The sequence below is a fragment of the Falco punctatus genome, assembly GCF_963210335.1.
Source record: "Falco punctatus genome assembly, chromosome: 17".
In the NCBI taxonomy this organism is placed as follows: Eukaryota; Metazoa; Chordata; class Aves; order Falconiformes; family Falconidae; genus Falco; species Falco punctatus.
In genome coordinates this window covers 8,418,003-8,439,599 of record NC_137597.1, presented here as the reverse complement: position 1 = coordinate 8,439,599, position 21,597 = coordinate 8,418,003, and the positions used below count along the sequence as shown (strand labels likewise).

The 21,597-nt window shown below is 48.6% G+C and overlaps 2 protein-coding genes and 1 long non-coding RNA gene across 17 annotated transcripts in view; 2 read left to right on the top strand and 1 right to left on the bottom strand.

The window, feature by feature from the left end:
- The first annotated feature begins 905 nt into the window (after window positions 1-905).
- LOC308054677 lies at window positions 906-8,461 on the top strand. Of its 2 annotated transcripts, XR_013924200.1 has the most exons (8): window positions 907-2,106; window positions 2,757-2,852; window positions 3,020-3,267; window positions 3,656-4,163; window positions 4,970-5,671; window positions 5,776-6,604; window positions 7,964-8,070; window positions 8,201-8,461. It is a non-coding gene; the product is annotated as an uncharacterized lncRNA (long non-coding RNA). The 2 variants fall into 2 exon arrangements; XR_013924199.1 differs by having other exon boundaries at window positions 906-2,106; window positions 7,964-8,461.
- A 1,890-nt stretch (window positions 8,462-10,351) lies between these two features.
- Window positions 10,352-21,597, bottom strand: part of LOC308054670 (uncharacterized protein) — a 168,955-nt gene continuing 157,709 nt past the window's right edge. For all 13 annotated transcript variants that reach the window (XR_013924189.1, XM_080367862.1, XM_080367863.1 and 10 more), the window contains one exon: window positions 10,352-13,579. Coding sequence is in view for 9 of the 13 variants with exons in the window: in XM_080367862.1 (XP_080223988.1) it covers window positions 13,492-13,579 (88 nt within the window). In the remaining 4 variants the exon portion in view is untranslated. The remainder of the gene's footprint in view (window positions 13,580-21,597) is intronic.
- Window positions 13,575-19,470, top strand: LOC308054668 (uncharacterized protein). Of its 2 annotated transcripts, XM_080367844.1 has the most exons (6): window positions 13,575-14,077; window positions 16,072-16,149; window positions 16,286-16,582; window positions 18,045-18,344; window positions 18,681-18,782; window positions 19,175-19,470. In XM_080367844.1, exons 1-6 carry the CDS (start codon window positions 14,047-14,049, stop codon window positions 19,186-19,188), a joined length of 822 nt encoding a protein of 273 aa, XP_080223970.1. In that variant the 5' UTR covers window positions 13,575-14,046; the 3' UTR covers window positions 19,189-19,470. The 2 variants fall into 2 exon arrangements, with proteins under 2 accessions (XP_080223970.1, XP_080223971.1); XM_080367845.1 differs by lacking the exon at window positions 16,286-16,582.

Genomic DNA, 21,597 nt, shown 5'->3' with positions numbered 1-21,597 from the left:
GATTGCATTTGTAAAGCGGGAAGGCACCACAGCTGGTGTGACACAGCATGTGCCACCCAGAGGTACGAGGCCCTGGGGCTTTCTGCCTTAATACTAGAACCTGGTGCCAGGCACTTCCAACACAAATAGCAGGAGAGGAGCTCCACCAACCGGGCGGCTGCAGTACCCAAGTATATTTCGCTAGATGGCAGCAGCGCTCCACCAACAGGGCCGGCTGCAGTACCCAATTACATTTCGCTAGATGGCAGCAGCGCTCCACCAACAGGGCCAGCTGCAGTACCCAAATATATTTCGCTAGATGGCAGCAGCGATCCACCAACCGGGCGGCTGCAGTACCCAATTACATTTCGCTAGATGGCAGCAGCGCTCCACCAAAAGGGCGGCTGCAGTACCCAAATATATTTCGCTAGATGGCAGCAGCGCTCTACCAACAGGGCCAGCTGCAGTACCCAAATATATTTCGCTAGATGGCAGCAGCGCTCCACCAACCGGGCGGCTGCATTACGCAATTTTTTCTCGCCAGATGGCAGAAGCGCTCCACCAACCCAGAGGAGCCCGCGGCGGCACCGAGCCCCTTCCCGGCCCGACGCAGAACCGGAGCCCCAGCCCCTCCTCGGCCGGCTCCGGGCCGCGCCGCCCGGCGGGGCGGGGCCAGGGCCGGCGCGCGTGGGCGGACCGGCGCGCGTGGGCGGGGCCGGCGGCGGGCCCGGCCCCGGCCCCGGCCCCGGCCCCGGCCCCGGCAGGTGGGTTTATTTCCGGGCCGCGCGGCGCGCTGGGGCGGTGGTGGCGGTGCGGGGAGTCTCCGGGAGCCGGGAAGACTTTGGGGCCGGGACGTGCGTTGGCGTGCTGGGTGAGCGCTCGGGCTGAGGGCGGCCGGGGGCCGGCGGGCGAGCTTTAAGCGCGTCCTTAGTCACCGCTGTCGGCGTGCGCCGAGCCGCTGCTTAGGGAACGGTGGCGGTACAGGCTGTGTGCGTGCCGACCGTCCTCGAGGCTATAGCTGTATTCTACCCTAAAAAAAGCTTTCCGTAATGCCGTACTTCCGTTAGGACGCAATTTTCTCGAGTTCCCCCCCCACCTCAGGGTGATTTTCCCACACACCTGCAGGCAGCAGGACTAACGTCATCTCCTTTTGCCCGCTTGGGCTCGGACTAAAATCCCTTCCCTGGCTGTTCTTTAGCTTGTACAGCCTTTGAGCCTTCCCTCGGGCCTGGCTGATGGTCCTTTGCCATTTCACCCCGTTCACAGCCAGCGTGAGTCTAGGTACCGACTATATCAACGAATTTCAGTTACACGATAAACCTGCTTTTTTGTAAATTAAATTTAGCATTTTAATTGCTTTCAAAGGGAACTACAGGAAATCCTGTCCGCATGGTGGCCTAGCGTAAGCAATGATGGAAAGGTGCATCAGATGTGACCTCCGTGTCAGCTCGGTGTACCTCAGACAGACTGCATTTGGCGCTCCGTGGCGTGCTGCACAGCTCCAGTCATTAATGCTAGGGAAAAAAAATGGGCAAAAATAATAGTCACGTAGAAACACGAGTTGGGAAGAAATGCTATACATTAGGTCTTTCTGTTGATTGAGGCAGTTGATCTTGCTTGTGGCTCTTTGGGGTATGAACTTGATGCCGAACAGCTCGTTTTTCATTTGACGTGCCTTGAATTATTTTCAAAGAGATAGAAGAGAAGCTTATGAAATAGGATAGGTTATTGAGTCTTCCTAAAACGCTCACAACAATTATGTGTAAAGCCAAAGTGAAGGACGATGGAATAAAGTTCTGTGCTTTATAAGTAAATACAGTACACTTAAAACTGATCTCTGTGCAGGGTCCTAGTTATTTCTGGTTTTAAAATCAAAAAGAAGTTTATGAAGTCTCAGCAGTTAGTAGTGTGGGAAATAGAGGGCTCTTCCACAAAAAATTCCACGTAAGCAAGGCTCTTTGAACAATTCTTCTCGAAATCGATTCTGACTACAGCCAGTTCATGGTTTAATGTTGAAATGTATACTTGCTTTCCTATAAAGCAGTATTTCATTTACATTTCAGTCCTGTTGGTCATGACAAATTTGGGAAGAACCCGAAGGAAACTTTTCATCCTGGGATACAGAAGGTAGGAGGTGACTTTTTTTTGTTGTTGTTGTTGTTTGGTTGTGGCTTTTTATTCTTTTCTGGAAAAATAAGTCGTTACATATAAATGCTAGTGGTTTGTTTCTTTCTGTAGCAGGATAATAATGAGGAGTAGAGTTACAGTTAGAAAATCAGCTGTCTTTATCAGTTGAACTGGCTACTTTGAAATTAAACAAATACAGGAGTACATTACAGGGGGTTTTGCGCTGTGTCTTCAGTACCGGTGTGCTAAAGATATTGTTTTGTTTACAGGATTTATTGGCTGTCGAAGAGCAAGAGGTAAATGTAAACTTTTAACTCCTAGCACTCACTTGGTGACGTATACCGACTTAGATATCAATTGCTTATTGCAGTAAAAAAATGTGGTGTTTCTGTGCAACATCTGAGATCAGAAATCAATTCAGGCACTGGCATAATATATCATATTAATAGATGACCAACTTTAGTAATATCATAAAAAATCGTAATCTGTGATCAAAAGTAAAGTATTAGGTATCTGCTACTTGAGCATGTAATGGGGCTGGTATGAAGCGTATATTCCCATGTGTAGGTCGTATACAAAAGATGTATATAAAAGTCCTTAGAGGAAACGTTATTTTAGGTCTTTTGTTTGATTGTCTGTTTATCCTGTAGTTTTTGGTTTTATTTCTCCGTGACCTGTGAATTTTGAATTTGGAGTCCTGTATGCTAAGGATGGGCAGCTTGCAGATGAGGAAATGTTCGGCGCTGGTGAGTTTTTCACCTTTGTCTTGGCTGAGGGTTGCATAAGATGTTGAGCTTCACTGCGAGTACAAACATTCACAGTCCTGACCCTCTTAGAATTCATCTTGGGAGCCTTGAAGATTTGCATACCAATCAAATTGTTACACTGAATAAACTGTTTCTTTTTTTTCTAGTGGGCGTTCCCACAATGAAGTGGTGTGGAGCTGAAGGGGACTACGATTTAACGGTGATGGAGCCATTTGGACCGAGTCTTGAAGATCTCTTTCGGTGTTCGTTCAAGGAAACTTAGTCTCGAGACAGTCCTCTTGCTCGCTGGCGAAACGGTAGGAAACTGCTTTGTTGATCTTGACGGTGCAGTCTGTTGGAAAATAAAGATTCCTTGAGAGATCAGAACCAAATACGTTGTTTCTCTAATTTAAAAGTGAATAGGCCTGTATCATTAAAGGAAAGACTCAACGTTTGTTTTGTTTTCTTAAATACAAAGTGCCCCATCTAAAGTGATTGCAAAGTCTGAATTGATTTTTAAAAAGCAGACTTGTGCTGTTTGCAAACCATCTGTTGCACTGCTCAGAGACAAAAGACGTTCACCTGAGAAAGTTTTTGGAAACAAATGTCAAATAGACATGGGGAAAGAGCTGGAGAGGTTTATGTATTGTCTGTCGAATTATGTTCTCTTTAATGCCCTTACATTTTACAATAAAAGGTTTCATTACCTCTTTTATCGTTAAGACAATGTTGCTAGTGTTTTTATAAGGAAAAAAAGTGTATGCCTAGTCTCTCGAGTGATTTTTTTTTTTCTTTTTATCTAGACTAGTTGAATTGAATGTGTTCACTCTAAGAACTTCATCCACCGAGATGTGAAGCCAGACAACTTCCTAACGGGCCGTGGGCAGAGTTCCCTTATTGATTCCATTCCATTCCTATCATAAAGTGTGCAGTCTGTTAGATAGACTGGCTGCAGTACCCAATTGTTTTCGCCAGGTGGCAGCACCGCCCCATGCAGAGTAAGGGCAGCGCATGCGCAGACCCGGCTTGACGCCAAAGGGGCGGGGTTTCCGGCGTCGCATGCATAGGACGCAAAACCGCCTTTGCGCATGCGCAGAAGCGTTGCTGGCAAACTCAGGGCAGCGCGTGCGCAGAAGCGGCTTGACCCCCTAGGGGCGGGGCTTCCGGCCTCGCACGTACGGGTTACGCAGACGGCCCCGGAAGTGGGGTTCATTTTCAGCCCGCGCGGCGCGCCGGAGTGGCCGTGGCGGTGCGGAGCCTTCGCCGGCAGCCTGGAAGACTTTCGGGCCGGGACGTGCGGCGGCGCGCTGGGTGAGCGCTCGGCCTGAGGGCGGGCGGGCGGGCGGGGGCCGGCGGGCAGTGGCCGGGGGGGGGGGGGGATGTGGCGGGCCGGCGCTCGGCCGCGGCGGGGAGCGCCTGGTGCCGGCGGCGGGCGGGCTGAGGCGGGCGGCCCGGCCCGGGACCGGCGGGGCTGCCGGCGGTTCTCGTCTCCCCGGCAGCGACGGTGGTCAGCGGGCTCCTCACGGTGCTGCCTTTTTTGGTTTGGTTTTTTTTTTTTCTGTCTCTCGGAGCTGCGCCGCTGCCTCAGCGAGGAGGCGAGGAGCGGCGGCGGGGCGGACCCGGTGCTCACTTGTGGCGGCCTGGCGGGGCCCGGGAGAGGGAGGGGTCGGCCCGCGGCGACCTGCCGCCCCCCCCCGCCGCCTCTGCGCTGCCCGGGCAGCCGCCGCAGCTCTGCGCGGGGCTTTGTCTTTCCCCCAGCCGCCGGCCTGAGCCGCGGCAGCGGGCTGGGGCTGCCGGCCCCCGCGGGCCGCAGGGGCTGCCTTGGGGCCTGCGGTCAAGGCTGTCGCAGGGGGGTGGCTCGGGAGCCTCTGCCTGCCCCTGCGAGCGGGCAAAGGAAAGAAAAGAAAGCCGGGAGCGGGATCCCCACCCGTCGCCCCCGACTACTGATTTCTCAGCAGGCGTTTAACTACCGGGGAGGGTCGGGAGGCAGCAGCTCAGGTGTCTGGCAGATCCCGTGTCGTGACAGTCAGCTCCTGGGCCAGAGCAGCCGAGGGGAAGAGGCCTTTTGATTTGCTTCCCAGTGAAACGGGGGTCTTTCGTTTTTCCTTTGTACCTAGGTTCATCTGGAATCGTACGTTGACAAATCAAGGGGAGCTAAACCGAAGGTCAGTCTAGATGTTACTTTTCCACACGTGCCTTGTGCTTGCGAGTCAGACTGCTGACTGCGGAGGGATAACTTTTGTACTTGCCCAGGGCCCGCAAGGCTCCGTGTGCCCGCTGCTTCCGAGTGCTGCGCTGCTGCTTGGGCAACAGCCAGGGAGGAATTGGTGGTCCCTCGTGGTTACGCAGCCAGGCCTGCTGGGCGCTTAAACCAGGGCGTCCGGTCGGGCAGTGTTATTTTTCTAGATTATAAATGAGCCTGAGGTATAAACCCACTGAACGTTTCTGTATGGCGGCGTACTTTGTCAGAGAGCTCAGTCGCACTGACGGAGCTGGCACAGAGTTCCCTTGGGACTCCAAATTTGACTGTCTCGTTGAAAGGCTCCAGAGCCTGCTTGGGAAGTCACTTGACAAGGCACAGCTTTGCCGTGATTTTTGTACTTGAATTCTGACTGTAATGCCAATGCCACGTGTTAGCCTTTCTCCAGCAGTTATTAAAAGCAGAATGAGCGTTAAGAATCTGATTACCTTTTAACTAAATTCAAAACAAAGTTGCGGGATGAAGTGACTGGAAGTGTCCTGCAAGTCTGACGTGGGTATCACTGCCGTGCATGTTGTCTGCCTGTCTGCCGATCATTCCTGCCTCTTGTTCTGCTGGGGTAATTCCTTTGGGTAACGCGTTGGGCTCCGAATGTAGTGCATCCTGACTTCCTCCTGACCCCTGCGAGATGTTACCGGTGTTTGCCTTCCTCATGTTTCACAGGGCCTCGGCTGTTGTGTGCAGAGAAGCTGTCAGCCTTGTAAGAAGAGAGCGTGTAGCCAGCAAGCGCATCGTGGTGCTTCGGTACCAAGCTGATACCACAGGCATCCATCTTTTGTTTGTGAAAAGGGATCGCGAGGAAACGTGCTGGTGTGGAGGGGGAAAGGTGGCGGGGGAAGAGGTAGGAGGCAGCTTTCAACCAGTTTTAGGCTTAACTCCTGTGTTCCTGAGAATGGTTCTGGGCTTTGAGGGCTTTGCTTTTGGCTTTTTGCCTTAAGCGCGTCCTCCGTCACTGCTATCCGCATGCGCTGAGCTGCTGCTTAGGGACCTGTGGTGATACAGACTGTGTGCGTGCCAACCATCCTCAAGGCTATAGCTGTATTCTACCCTAAAAAAAGCTTTCCGTAATATTGTGCTTCCGTTAGGACGCAATTTTCTTGAGTTCCCCCCACCTCGGGGTGATTTTCCCACACCCCTAACCCCAACCCCTAACCCCACCTGCAACACCCCATTTTCTCCTAGGCTTTTAGGAGTGGCCTGAGAGGTGCTTGCAGGGTGTTCCATTTTGCCTTAGACAGCTTAGGAGACAAACCAAATGCCTGGAGATCTGTACCTATCGTTAGGCTCCTAGTGGGATTCACACAAAACCAGTATGTGTGGGCACATTCTCCTAGCAGCTCGGTGTCTTTTTGCTGTTGCAGAGGTGATTCCAGGCGGAGCTGACCAGTGGGGTTCTCTGGCTGAGGGGAAGACCAGCAGTCAGCTGGTGGATGTGCTTCTGGAAGAAATAGCAACGGGAGCTCTAAGAGAGAGAAATGGCTTCCCTGCACGGGTATGTGGAAGCTTTCTTCACTGCTTGTTTCCATTGAGATTAATTGGTAATAAATACCCATTAGGAAGGTGGGAGAATAACTTTCATGGCCGGTGTCTTCAATATTCACCTTCTTAGTGTGAACACTGAAAACTTTAAAGCCAGGAAAACTCAGGTGCACTAGAAAAGCCGAAACAGTGAGCATACTGAAGACATAGCTGAAGTAGCCACACTTTACAATGATGCCACGTGAACCACCAGACATGCAGGTATTTCTAGTGGGCTCGAGCCCCTGCTAATGCTGCACTATATGGCCAAGCCAAAGGAACAGCTTCCTGCTGCTGAAAAGCCTCATCGTCCTCCCCTCTCCCTGCCCCGGTACTGGTGGCCATGACCGGGACGTGTCCAGCAGAGCAGTATTTGGGTTTTCCCGGGTTACTTCTCTGCTGATGAGATTAATTCAGACAAGCACTAGAATGACTAAGTAGCAGGACTACATAGCAAGGAATGACTGCTTCTTGTGGCATGAGGAAGTTCATTCAACTCACAATGTCCCATTGCGCCGCACCCCAGCACATGGGGGAAGCAGGCAATGGTACAGGGACAAGGACGCGTTGCAAGGATTCTTCACATCATACTAAGCACAACTGTATCCAGAGGTTCTCTCTGGGATAGAGTAGCATTTCTTTGATCCTTCGACATCTTTTCCTCAGACTTTCCAGAAGCTTGAACTGTTTTCCCTGCCATTTCTGAAAGGTATTTCCAAGGAAGATCTTTCCTTTTCTGGTTTTGTTGGGCAGAACCTCTCAGAGAGTCCCATTTTTTTTCCACCCTGGAGCACTCGAGACAAGTTGCAAAGGTGCTGACAGATGTGTTTTGTAGTACTGCAAGACCCACGCAAATGACCTATCCCTAATTTAATCCCTAAATCCCTAAAACAAATGTAATCCTTAATTAAATCTCTACTTTAATCCCTAAAACTTAAGTAACGTCAGTTTAATTCTTTGAATAAGGATCTGTAGTCAATGAGGTCTTCAGTGCTGTACCTGCTTGCATAAACTAGTTCTTGGATTGGCTCTTTCCTTTTCAGGAGAATGGGATTAAATTAGTTTTATTAGACTAGCTAGGTTTATCAGACTAACAAAGCTGGAGTGCCCACCACAAGCTCTAACACCAGAAGGCCCTCTGCAGACAACGGCAGTGCAAGCTTGTGCCTTTTCTGTGATGGGAGTTTTTCCCATATTCTTTCTCTTTATTTCCACTTTTCACATGGAAATTCCATTTCTAGGAGAGCCGAGTTATTTTCGTGCACATTGAGAGGCAGCTCCTATGCAGACCGGAACACATGTTCAGTGCTAACACAGCTGTAATTTCTTTCAGGAGGAGGAGGGGAGCGCTGAAGCTTTCGTGGCCAAGCCCCAGAGCCAGGATGTCAGGGAGAACCAGGAGTATCTGAGCCAGCTGAAGAGCAAGCTGGGAGATCTACTGTAAGTATGGAGGGAAGGGGCTGATGGGGACAGTAGCTCAGGACCGCGCGTGCAGAGGGAACCCCGCAGTGGACGCAGTGTGCGTGGCCAGTGCAGGGCTCCCTGCGCTACAGAGCTGTGCCCGTTGCAGTGAATGCCAAGACCTGGCTGAGCCCGGCTCTGCGGAACACTGCAAGCAGCAGTCCCCAACCCAAAGAACTTTGGTATGGCAGACAGCGAGCAGAGATCAGTTGTACCAATAATCCCCTTCGGTACAGTGCTCCTCTGTCGTGACGGAGGGAAGACACAGTCACTCAATATGAGTGATCAGCAGACTTCGTTTATTGTACCTTACAGTCACCTTTTATGCCTTGTTATAATTAGCTCATTCATATTACAAAAGACCTAGCCCGAGCCCTAACCCACGCTGGGTGGTCAGAGGGGCAGGGCGAGAAAGTGCTGCATAATGAAGCAGAAACCACTACCCATACAGAGGGTAACTTCACTCTCTGTATTGCTTGACTTGAGGATGTCATCATGTTTTCAGAGGTCTTTTCATCTCCACATGTGTTGTGGTTTAACCCCAATCAGCAACTAACTACTATGGAGCCACTTGCTCAGTCCCCCCTGTACCCAGTGGTGGGAATGGAGAGAGGAACTGGAAAAAGGTAAAACCAATGGGTTGAGATAAGCACACTTGAATAATTAAAATAAAAATTAATATACAACAATAGCAGTAATAATAGTAATAATAAATAACAACTCTAATGAAAAGTGAAAAGAGAGAGAGAGAAATACACCCTAAGAAAGACATGTGATGCACAATACAGCTGCTCACCACCCAGTAACCAATGCCCAGCCAGTCCTGGAGCAGCAGTCAGCAGGCCACAGCCAACTTCCCCCAGTTTATATACTGAGCATGATGCCCCATGGTATGGAATATCCCTCTGGCTAGTTTGGATCAGCTGGCCTGGCCCTACTTGTGTACCTGCTCACAGGCAAAGCACGGGAAGCTTGAAATGTCCTTGATTTAGATGCAGCACTACTCGGCAACAAGTAAAACAGCAGTGCATTATTATAATTTTTTTTTCATACTAAATAGGAAACACAGCTACAAGGAAGAAAATTAACTCTATCCCAGCCAAAACCAGGACAAAGAAACGATACTAGCAGAGATGAAGTTTGGAAAAGGCTGTGAAATGGGTGCAGGAAATGAAGGTTTTGATTCAGTTACTCAAAGTGTCTGGTAACTTTGAGATGACCTTCAGCTTTTATGAGCTTGTGGGTGGTTCTGTCCTATAGCTACTAGTCTCACACTCCTTAATACCTTGAAACTGGTACCAGCTGCCCACATTTAGGCAAATGAATCCCCTCTTCTGCTGCCAGGTGATTCCCTATCTGTTTCTCTCCTTCAGCTTCTCCTACCAGTTGGTGACAAGCAAAGATTCCCCATCTCAGCTGGTGACTGGGCCACATTTTCTGTCTGAGCAAACTGACCGTGCCCTCTTGTGGCAAAGCAAACCAACAGTGTCCTGGGCTGCATCAGGAAGCACATTGCCAGCAGGCTGAAAGAGGTGATCCTTCTCCTCTACTCAGTACCTGAGTGTGGTGAAGCCACACTGGAGTGCTGTGTCCAGTTCTGGGCTCCCCAGTACAAGAAAGATAGGGGGTTACTGGAATCCTGAAAAGGCCCATGCAGATGATTGAGGGACTGGTGCATCTTTCATCCAAGGAAAGGCTGAGATCACTGGGACTCCTAACCTGGACAGTAGACAGCTCAGGAGGGAGCTTACCAATATGTATATGATGAATATACATGGTGGTGTCCAGTGACAGGACAGGAGACACAAAATGAAACACATGAAATTCCATCTGAATGCAAAACAACACTTTTTTTACTGCCAGGGTGATCAGACACAGAAACGGGTCACCCAGAGAGGTTGTGGAGTCTCTGTCCTTCAAGATGTTCAAAACCCAGTTGGATGTGGTCCTGGGCAACCAGCTCCGGCTGGGGAGACTGGACTTGGTGACCTCCAGAGGCTCCTGCCAACATCAGCTACTCTGTGACTCTGCATTACCCAACACCCATCCCTAAACGAGCAAGTCAGCTGTGTATTTTATCCTTTGGGAAGATACTATGGGCTGGCACAAGAGATGCTTGATTGTTCCAGTGGGTTTGGAAAGGTGAAAACAGAAAGGTGAGAAAAGGAATCAGTGATTTTAATGAAGTGTATCCACCGCTCCAGGACTCATCATTTCAGGAGCTGCTGAGTTTGCAGGAGTTTGACAAGGAGAGGTAGGTATGTTATTAGCCAGCAGAAACAGTAGGCAGGGGTTTATTAGGGATCTGGTCATATGGCTCATTCTTATTTTAATAGCATTACCAGGAAGCCAGTGAAAGTAAAGATTAACCTAAAAAAAAAAAAAAACTACAAAGGAAAACCCCAAACTATCTGAAATCATCCACTCTTCTATCTTTACCAGTGGTTCTACCCATTCAACAGGAAAAAGAAACAGCAATGTAATTGTCACAGGGACAAAGATAAGGTTTCTGTGCTAGATGTGATCTCTCAGTCACTTTCTGTTCAGTATGACATTGTAGATCCCATCTGAGCTGGGCGTGGCCACTCTCCTCTGCCAGCAATGCTGGACATTAGTATAAAGCTCTGTTTACAGTCGTTGTTAAAAAACTTGATGCCCTTCACAGCACAGCAGGTAAGCCCTTTAGAGTTCTCATGGGAGAAGTGCAGGAGCATGTGGTGGATCTAGAGCAAGAGGAAGGAGGTAGGACAGAGGGAACTCTCTCACCAGGGGAGGTGGAGAGCAGCTCAATCACCCCTGATGTGATTCAGAGCCCTCCTATTGAACTGGAGGAAGGAGGGAAAATATTATCACCCTTGCAAAAGAGTGGGTCAATCATAAAGAAGTGAGACCAGACTTGTCTCTACTGATCATGTGATTCCATGGGTCTGAGAAGCCCCTAGATGGAAATGGCCCCATGAGGGTCACTAATCCATTCTTCCACCCTAGAGGCAGCTCTGTCCCATGAGGCATTTCAAGTTGGGGCAAGTATGACTCATCTTGTGGCCATCTAGGCAGGGTCTGAAAAGTGATTGTCCATGTTTTATGTCTTATTGTGTGGACGGTGTTGGTCTATATGGGAAAAATTCCATCAAATATGACTACTATAAATAAGAACATTATGCTCTTATTTCACTCATTTTACTTTGGATCATTTAAAAATGTTTTACTTTTTGAACATTTTCATCACCTTACTCTAGCGGTGGGTTAGTCTTGGCTAGGAGGCAAACTCTCACCCAGCTGCTCACTCACTCCCCCTCAGTGGGATGGGGGAGAAAAATACAAAGAACACAAATGAAGAAGCTCATGGGTTGAGATAAATAGGGGGGGGGGTGATTACTTAGCAATTCCTGTCATGGGAAAAACAGACTCTGCTTGGGGAAAATTGACTGACTTTATTGCCAGTTAAAATACATGCATAATTATTGGTTGGGGCAAAGTAACATTAAAACAAAACCTTTCCTCCCCGTTCCCCATGCTTAACTTGACTCCAGACTCTTCTACTCATCCCAAAGTGGTACAGGGAAATGGGGCTGAGGGGTTAGGGTCAGTATGTAGTGATTTCTCTCTGACACTCCTTTCTTCTCACACTTTTCCTCTGCTCTGCTGTGGCTCTCTGTGGGCAGGATATCCATCTGCCCTGTGGGTCCTCCATGGGCTGCAGGGGGTCCTTGATCCTCCATGGAGCACTTCTACAGCCTCTTACTCTGACCTTCTTGTCCCCTCTCTCATTGCTCACTCTTCTTGGCATTTTCTGCCCCTTCTGAAATATTTTTGCTCAGACAAAGCTCCCTGCTTCACACACCATGCACTCCCACCCACACAGACACAGAGATATAGGAAAGACATTGAGCAGCTGGAGCTAGCTCTGTGGGGAAGGTGCAGGAGCATCCACCACCTGGGGAGAGGCAGGAGAAGGCTCTGGGGATCAAAGCAGACCACCAGGACCTTCTTTGTCCTGGGATGTGGCAGGAGGATGAGACACAGCATGGCCCACAGTGGAGAGAAAAGATCTGGCAATGTCCCTCCAGGCCATGAGCCTGCTGCTGACCCATCAGGGGCTGAGGAAGAAGTGATTAAAGAATAGGACTGTTAGTTATGTAGTGTGGTTGTTCTGCCAGCCACATTGCTATGTTCACCTCTGAAAAAAAAAACAAAACAAAAAAAAAAACCTAAAAAAAACCAAACCCCTAACATAAACTGTGCTCAATTTGGTCAGACGACCAGTCACTCTCACAAAAGCTGCTGAAGACCGGGACAAGTTCAGCCAAGAATTTCTGAGCGCTTTTCCCTGCTGCAGTTTTCTCAGAGGTCTCCCCCTGTGCCTGCAGTGGTTGTATTTGCTGGAATTTGCAAGGTGCCTGCCCTTTGATGTCTGTGGGGCTCAGCATCCCTTGAGCATGGTTATTTGTTGCTGAAAGAGCCACAACTAGTGCCAATGGAGAAGGTGGCAGGGCTGACAGTTTGCAGTGGTGAATCTTCCCTTGCATATCTAACTGACAGCCCTGGTCTCCATCCATCCTGTTGCCGCCTGCATGTGCGGCTGCTGCTGCCCCTACCCGTTGCTGCTGCTGGTGACCTGTATCTGTCAGAGGGGGAGAAGTAAGCAGCGAGGGCAAAGGAGGATCACATCAGAGGACACAAAGTGAGGCAGGGGAAAGGTGATGTGAGGCTAGTGAGCACGAGGCACCCACTTTAGGGAGGAGCGCTTCTGGTCCTAGGGTGCTCTTCCACTGGGAATTCCTTCAATGCCTGGACCACACCTGAGCCCCCAAAATACTGAGCGATGCTCAGCATCATCCTCTAAAACCGTGCCATGCACATAGGATGGTGGCAGCTCAGATTGGTGATACCTCCTCATTCCTACCCTGAGCCTCTGAATGTGCAAGATGGGAGCTAACACCACACTGCCAAGGTCTAGGACACAAGGAGGGCCTCCTACAAGGCTTTTCAGCTACTGACAGTACACTTGCTGCAAGCCAGGTGGGTTACCAAAAACTCCACCATAAAGGTGGCACAAGTGGTTACGCTTCAGCCCTGGTTAGTTAAAGTGGTGTTTGATCTCAGGATTACCTGGATCACATCTTTGCTCCAAAGGTGCCTCACTGGTGGCCTCCTCTCTGTCTCAGTGGAGGAGGAAACAAGGAAGAAGAAAAGGCTTGTTTCTCTTATCCTTTGCTTTGAAAATCCAAACCAGCGTTTTATCTGGATGTTGATGTATATTAAGATGGGGCCTCCAGTCCTCTGCAGCTTCCGAATCATCCAAAAATGGCCCCTATACAGCTGCTGGTGCCACTCCACTACTGATGCAATGCAAGGGGAAGTTGTGGAAACCATCTTCGTGCTACTTCTCAGCAGATGTCACTTCCCAGCCACTTTGCTGCCAGTCACTAGAATATAGACATTTCTAGTCTTGGCACATTTGGCTTGATCACAGGCATGATGGGAACTAGGGAAAAACAGAAAGGGAAGGTTGGATCCTGTGGTCTGGGAAATGGGGAGAAGAATAAAAACCTTGCTGCTGCTGACCCTTTTTGTCACTTGCTATAAAGAAGACCCCTAAGGCAAGAGAGAGTAGAAAATGGCCACCATCAGTCCCCCAGTTCAAGGGAGGGATGAAGTGGACTGGGGCAAAAAGACAGTCCAAAGGTGACCTAGAGCATTTGGGGTGGAACATATCTCTGAAAAGATAATGACAATACAAAGACATGCAACATACAGGGTGTAGCTTCCCTGAGCTCCCAGATCTGTGGGTAGTGGCTTCTGCTTCATTATGCAGCACTTCCTCTCCCTACCCCTCTGACCACGCAGCTTGGGTTAGACAGATGGAGAAGGCAGGACAGAGCCACCAGGCAGCACGCTCCTCTCCTGGACAGCCTGGCACAGAGCCCTGAGCACACCGTGGATTGCGCTGCCATGACCGTCTACCTCCTTGTGATACTCCTCAGTGAGTCTCTCTGCCTCCACTCTGCCTTCTCACTCCCCATGAATATGTTTACTTCTCCTTTTTCCTTTTCTCTCAGCTCTTACCCTCTCTGTTCTCCATTCTTGTCCTTTCTTTCACCTCTAGCCCTTCTGCTGCCTTACATCCCTCTCAAGTCCTTTCTTTTGCTGCTGTTGTCTCTGCTTTCTCCCTCTCTCCTTTCTGGCTTTCAATTCAGTCTTCCCTCCTGTCTTTTATGGTCCTCTATAAAAACCTGTTCCTCTGTCTCCTCTCTCCTGTCCTCTCCTGTCCTCTCCTCTCAGCTGGATAACACTATTCTCTGAATATGAAGAACAGTTTGTTGAAAACTCAATGTTGTGGTGATGCTGGACAGGATCCCAATATGTGTTCTTTTCAGCAAGTGATTCTAGCTGTTAAATATCAGTACCGCTACTTTCTTTCATTTTCTCTGGTGCAGATTATTTTGAAATCAGGTCTGATCAGCTGTTCTGCTTCCTTATTTTTCTCTGTTTTCTGGCATGAGAATCAGACTGGGACTTGTTTGTCCCTGGCCTGGGGTGAAACAAAGTTCTGTTCTAAGATCTGTTTCAGGTCAAAACTGTGCTCCAGGACTTTCAATGCTTAGGCCTGCTTCTGTCCCATCTCTGTTCAGCACTAATTTTTCATCATCACCAGTGGGGGCTAAAAAGAAGGGACACGCACCTGCACGCATCCTCTTCCTGCATGCATCTCACCATGTTACAAAGGACACTACGTTCAAGTGCTCTGGGTGGGGGAGATGCTTTTCAGCAGAAGACAGCCAATTAGATCTGTTGCCTCACACCCGCAGCAGCAAAACCCATGTCACCCAATGGCATCCTACATCTTCCTTCATACTTCACCTAGCTCTTGTCCTGGGTCTGGCTGGTTGCAGTTAGTTTGCCTCATAGCAGCCTGCAATGGTGCCAGTTTGGATTTGTGACTAAAAGAGTGTTGATAACACACCAGAGCTCTGGCTATGGCTAACAACATTTGCATGGTGTCAAGGTCTTCCTGAATGGGTTCTTGAGAAGCTTAGGGGTGGGAAGAAGCTGGGAGGGAACAGAACCAGAATGGCTGACCCCAACTGACCAAAGAGATATTCCATGCCCTATAAAGTCATGCTCATCAATAAAACCAGAGGGAAAAGAGGCTTGGGACAAGCAGCCATCGTTCGGGCTCTGGCTGGGTGTCCCTGCAGTTGTGGGGGGTGATGAGTGATTGCCTTTGCATCACTTGATATCTTCCTCTTTCCATTACTTCTTTAACTTCTTTGAATCCAAACCCACAAGTTCTCTTACTGCTGCTCTTCTGATCCTTTATTCCCATTGTGCTGGGGGCAGGGGGAGTGTGTGGTTGTGTGGGGCTGATCTGCCAGCCAGAACGAGCCCACCACAGCTCCCTGGGCCCTCCTCACCTCTAATGCAAGCAACAACCCCCACCTCATTGCTAGTCATAACAAGATTCCTTGCCTGTAGCCTCATTTTTGATGCCATTAGACCTTGAGCTCATCCTGTTCTTCACCTCATCTCCATACGTACCTTCTTCCCTGCTAGGACCCATGACATCTCCTGTCCTTCCTAACCTAATAAGAACTCCAGCAGTTCCATTTCTTTAAGTTTCAAGATGTCATTTGCTAGTGCTGATATCAATCAATTCTTTGCAATCACCAGATCTAACAGAAGAAATAATCTCTTCCAACATGTGCTGTATGTAGCTAAAAGATAAGTTCAGGGGCATGATGAGTTTTGTAATTTTTTTTTCCATGCATAGCCTCATTGGCTTGTGAAATTGTTTTCTCAGGTTTTCTCAGTGATCAGTCTAGGCATTCCATGCCATCTTGGCACAAAAAGGAATGATGATCTGTACAGAATCCATGGTATTGTGGAGGGGCTGTGATCTTGCCTGATGGCCGGAAGGGCTAGGTCTTCATAGGGTAGTGTCTGTGTAAGTGATATCTTTTCTCTCTTTTTTTGCAGCCTCCCCTCTCTTGTCATTTCAATGGCCCTCTCTCACAGCTCTCCTCCACTTGCTGCCATTGGCTGTGTCCTCTGCAGGTAAGTGCAGCTTGACCTCTCACAAGATGCTCTCCAGCTGGACTCAGACAAGGAGAGGTTGAGGTGTTTTTTTTTTTTAAAAGGAGGGAAAAGGAAAGTTCCCTACCATCCTCCAAATCCTTTCTTTCTTCCCCAGACCTGCTGCCGGTCCCTACCCTCTCCACAGACCCCAGTTATCATTTCTATTATGAAGGGGAACATCTTGCTATCATATGCTTGGCTGCAACACAAAGGAAAATAGGCGGATTTCGGTTCTTCAATCAAAGCGGGGAGCAAATCGACCTAAGAGCACCATACCCCCTCCCGTTTGCCTGGCTCCAGCTCAAGGCTACAACAGCATCAGCTGGGACATACACGTGCATGTACTTTGTGGAGGACTCTGGGCAAGAAATTCCTTCCAACAGGAGCCTTCCTCTCTCAATTAAGGTCCAGAGTAGGTTGGTTTTGTCTCTATGGCTTGCGTACCACCAGCCCAGGGGCTGCACGGCTCCCTTTAAAGCATCATCTTCTCCAATGGCCCTATCACTTTGTTGCCAATGTACAGGTGAAGTAGCTCCAGCTTACTGTCATAAAATCACAGAATTATTTGGGTTGAAAAAGACCTTTGATATCATAAAGTCCAACTGTTAACCCAGGACTACCAAGTCCAACAGTAAACCATATTGCTAAATTTTTTTATTACTTCCAGGGATGATGAATCCACCACCACCTCAGGCAGCTTGTTCAAGTGCTTCATCACCCTTTCAGTGAAAAAAAAACTCGTAGCATGCAATCTAAATCTCCCCAGGTGTAACTTGAGGCTGTATCCTCTTGTCCAGTTGCTAGTTATTAGGGAGACCAACCCCCACCTGCCTACTACCTCCTTTCAAGTAGTTGTAGAGAGGACTAAGATATCCCCTGAGTCTCTTCTCCAGACTAAACAACCCTAGTTCCCTCAGCCGCTCCTTATAAGACTTGTTCTCTAGACCCTTCACCAGCTTCATTGGCCTTCTCTGGACACGCTCCAACATCTCAACATCCCTCTTGAAGTGAGGGGCCCAAAACTGAACACAGGGTTCAAGGTGTGGCCTCATCAGTGCCAATTACAGGAGGACAATCACTGCCCTTGTCCTGCTGGCCACACTTTCGAATACAAACCAGGATGCTTTTGGCCTTCATGGCCACCTGGGCATACTGCTGCCTCATCTTCAGCTGGCCATCAACCAGCACCACCAGGTCCTTTTCCATCAGGCAGCTTTCTAGCCGCTCCTCCCCAAACCTGTAGTGTTGTGTAGGGTTATTGTGACCCAAGTGCAGGACCCAGCTCTTCTCCTTGTTGAACCTCATACACCTGTCCTCGGCCCATCAATCCAGCCTGCCTAGATCCCTCAGCAGAGCCTTCCTCACAAGCTCCTTTTCTGCTCCTGCATTTCTTTGAGAAAGCAGGAATTAGTTGGCCGAACAGCTGTGTCACCTCTAAGAGGTCTTCCAGCAGTGAGCCTCCCCAAGCCTTTCATCTGGGTTTGGGGTGTATTACACACCTTCCTACTGTGGGCATGTAAAAATACTTCTTTTCTACACTTCAGTGAAGACAAAGAAACTGCATAAGCTGCTCTGAGCTCTTAACACTGTGTTGCGTGGGTCTTTTCTCCTCTGCCCATGGTTCAAGAAGGGCATAGAAAAGAGAGCCACAAGTGACCCCCCAGAAGCTTTTTGATTGTCCAGGGCTCTGTATTTGAATGGAAAATAACCAGAAGAATAACACATCTTTTGTAATGTCTTAGGTAAGACTAGCTTATAACACTGGGAAAAATCGTGGGGCTTGTGCACAGGTCCTGATGCCAATAGACAGCCAATTGCTTGGGTTATGTTTTGATAAGGTTTTTGTTTCTTTTCCCCCACCACCCCACCCCCAGCTGCTCCCGTGGCCCCAGCTTTATCCCTGGATCCTCAGCAGCAAGTCTATGTATCCGGGAACAGTGTCAAGCTCCTCTGCTCCATCCCCTCATCTCCAGATAATGTTAGGGAAGTCCAGTACTATGCAGACTTTGGATTTGCAGTCTCCATCCCAGTATCAAATGTGAAAAACTACAGCTACGATCTCAAAATCACAGGAGAGGATGTCTCTGGGTCTTACAGTTGTGCCTACTTTGTAATGAAGTCTATGCGTCCTGTTCGATCCGAAAGGAGCCGCTGGATCAATGTTAATGTGAAGAGTGAGTTTTCAAACCCTTCCTCACTACAGCGTCAAGTAACTAGTGACTCATCATGAGTTAATTCACTCCCTGTGTGCTTGCCTATGAAGTCATCCATGAGTCTCACCTCCATCCCTTCCTGTCCTAGGATCATCCATCTGTCTGCCTCAGTCTCTCTATTCATCACTAAATGAGCTCACTGCCATGCCTGCCTGAGTTTTTAAGGACCAAAATAAGGAGGGGTGGTGGAGAAATAGATCTCAGTGAAAAACTGTCACATCACTTTGTCTGGCTTTTTTTTGGGCAGTGAAAGGTTGTGTTGTGCTAAACCTAAAGTCACTGTTGATTCCTATCCAGGCTATAAAATCGGCTGGATTCGAGAGATCATTGTTGGGGGTTCATTCTTTACCATCAATGGCCTCATCTTTTTCTTCTCCCACTGCCTGATGAAGAGAACAGGTAAATATTTCCCTTTCATTAGGACATTTAGAATTTTTAAATCCTGGGACTTCCTTTTATTTTCCAGAAAATGACCTGGTTTGACTGTTATTCCATCTTGTTTTCCAAAGAACAGGAAGCAAACATTTTATTCAAAGCTGTTTTGGTAGATTATTATGGAGAAAGAATTTGAAAAATGATTGCTTCTCAATATTGGTTGAGTTACCATCCTTGGAGATTCTTAAAAGGGTGTAGAAGTGACACTTAGGGACATTGTTTAGTGATAGATTTAGTAGTGTTAGGTTTACGGTTGGACTCAATGATTTTAAAAGTCTTTTCCAACCTAAAAGATTCTATGATACTGTGATTCTCACCCTGCTTCCTCCTCTGATGCCCAAATCTATCTCCTTTAGGGGTCCAACACTGAAGAGAAGCCATTTCTGATGCTGCTGCTTCCCTCATTTGTGGATCTGGAAGAGGGATTCTGAAGGAGAATGAGAAGGAGAAGAAGGAGAATTCCCTAAAGGTTCTGCTCTATTAGCTAAGGCAATCAATTCCCTCGGGCCCCACCTGATTCCTCATTGTCTGCCTCAGAGTCCCCAAGAGGCAGAAGTGGTGCATGTTCAGCTGGCAGTTGTTTTGACTTACCCATTCCTCACCTTCCAACCTGCCTTGGGTCTATTCAAATAAAGCTGGACGTTGTGTCTGAGTCTTGTGGGTTTCATTGAGAGATGCACGTTTCCATGGTTCTTCCCAAAATGTATGCTTGTGTTTGTATGTGAGTGTGTGTCCTCTGCTCCAACTCACTCCCAATGCCACCACATTTCCATCACACTCAGTCCTTACTTCCAGCTGAAATTCAGCCTCCTTTGGTGAAACACTGCAGCTCAGCCTTTAATCTCTGGACTGTGCAATCTGGTAGAAGGATAAGGGGTCAGAGAGAAGAACACAAGCCCAGAGCAGCTCCTTACCCCTCTGGCTTGCCTGTGTTTGCTGTCCAAGTCCCATCTAATATCTGTACAGTTGATACCTTATGGTTTGCATCTGTAGAAGGCTGATGTCTTGGGGAGAGAAACATGGGCAGGAGGGGTAAGATGAGGGGTCACCTCTACATGGTAAACCACGCTGGGAGTCAGGCCACTTCATCCAGCATCTACTCCCAAAGAAAAGTATACAGCCTGACCCAGCACAGGGGCATACCAGAGGCCAAAACCATCATGCTCCTGAGTGAGAGGGTGAAAAGTGGGTGAGAGCTCTGCAGCCTGCTTGCACAAGGATTCCCCTCTCAATGCTGGCTTACACCATGCAGTGGACGTCAGTTCAGATGCTCAGAATTGTAGGAAGCTTCAGGCACACACCACCTCCTCCCTGGATCGACATGGTGTAAATCAGGCCTGCCCAATGGTTCTGAATTCCTTTTTACAAGGAGACACAACCTGTTGTGTGGCAAGATGATGTTTTTCTAGGATTAGAAGCTGGGACAGGAGGCAGGTAGAGTCCAGACTCTGTGTTTTCCCAATGACCATTGCAGAGAAGCACCAGTGATAGATAAAGCCCTTCAGCCTTTGCCTTTTCCACCACTCTCCCCATTTGCTCTTTTCACTAAGTAACAAGTGCTGGCAGAACACCTTGGGTTAAAAGAAAATTCTCCTTTAACAATGAAGCTGTTCAGAGTGTGGGAACATTTTGCTGTGTCCTCTCTTTCATCATGCCCCATGGAGGGACCCAATAGGGCACACCTGGTGTGCCTAGGAGACAAAAAGGCATAAAGACACTCTCTTTACCATTTTCCCGGAGTTTGACATTCAGGAGTGGCTGGACCTGGAGTGACAAGAGCTTCAAGTTTTGCCCAATCACCAACCTTCCAATTCATCCGTCCATCCACCAAAACATCCACCCACCTATCAATCCATATATCAGATACCCGCTCCTGCCCTGTCAGCTACTCAGAGACGCATGACATCACTAGCAGTTGCAGAAGTGAAGGGCTTGATCTTGACCAATCAGATAAATAGAGAAATATGACATCACAGCCACACGCACAAGCCAGGGGCCTGATCCTGCCCTGTCAGCTACTGAGAGATCAGAAGCATCTGCAAAAGGCAGGGGAAGGGAAGGGAAAAGGGAAGGGAAGGGAAGGGAAGGGAAGGGAAGGGAAGGGAAGGGAAGGGAAGGGAAGGGAAGGGAAGGGAAAAGGGAAGGGAAGGAAAAAGGGAAGGGAAGGGAAGGGAAGGGAAGGGAAGGGAAAAGGGAAGGGAAGGGAAAAGGGAAGGGAAGGGAAAAGGGAAGGGAAGGGAAGGGAAGGAAAGGGAAGGGAAGGGAAGGGAAGGGAAGGGAAGGGAAGAAGGGAAGAAGAAGGGAAGAAGGGAAGAAGGAAGGGAAGAAGAGGTGGTTCTCAGTCTGCCCTGGTAGCCATGTGAAGGACACCACAAAAGTTTTAACAAAGCCTTTGTGCAAGTAACATCTGATCTGTGCTACAGCAAGGCTTACAGGTGGCTGACTGTTTCTATGGAGGGTGTTCTTGATATGACAAATGCTACTCTGCTTCTTGATTTTACTTTATAGCTCAACAGGCTCTATGCATACTTTCAGGTGGGCTTTGGGTGCAGGATGCGCAGCTTCTGACATGAAATCATTGCATTCATGTGTAGAACAGTTACTGTGTGTAGAACACAAGTACCAGATAGTGTTTCTAGACATGCCTCATCATGGTTAATCCTCTTTTTGTCTTAGAACTGAAGAAAGAAGAAGAAAAGGTGTTTGATCTAAACGCTTTGGATGCCAATCACTGTGAAAGCTGTTACGGGGCAGAGTTAGAGGACATTTGGTAACCTTT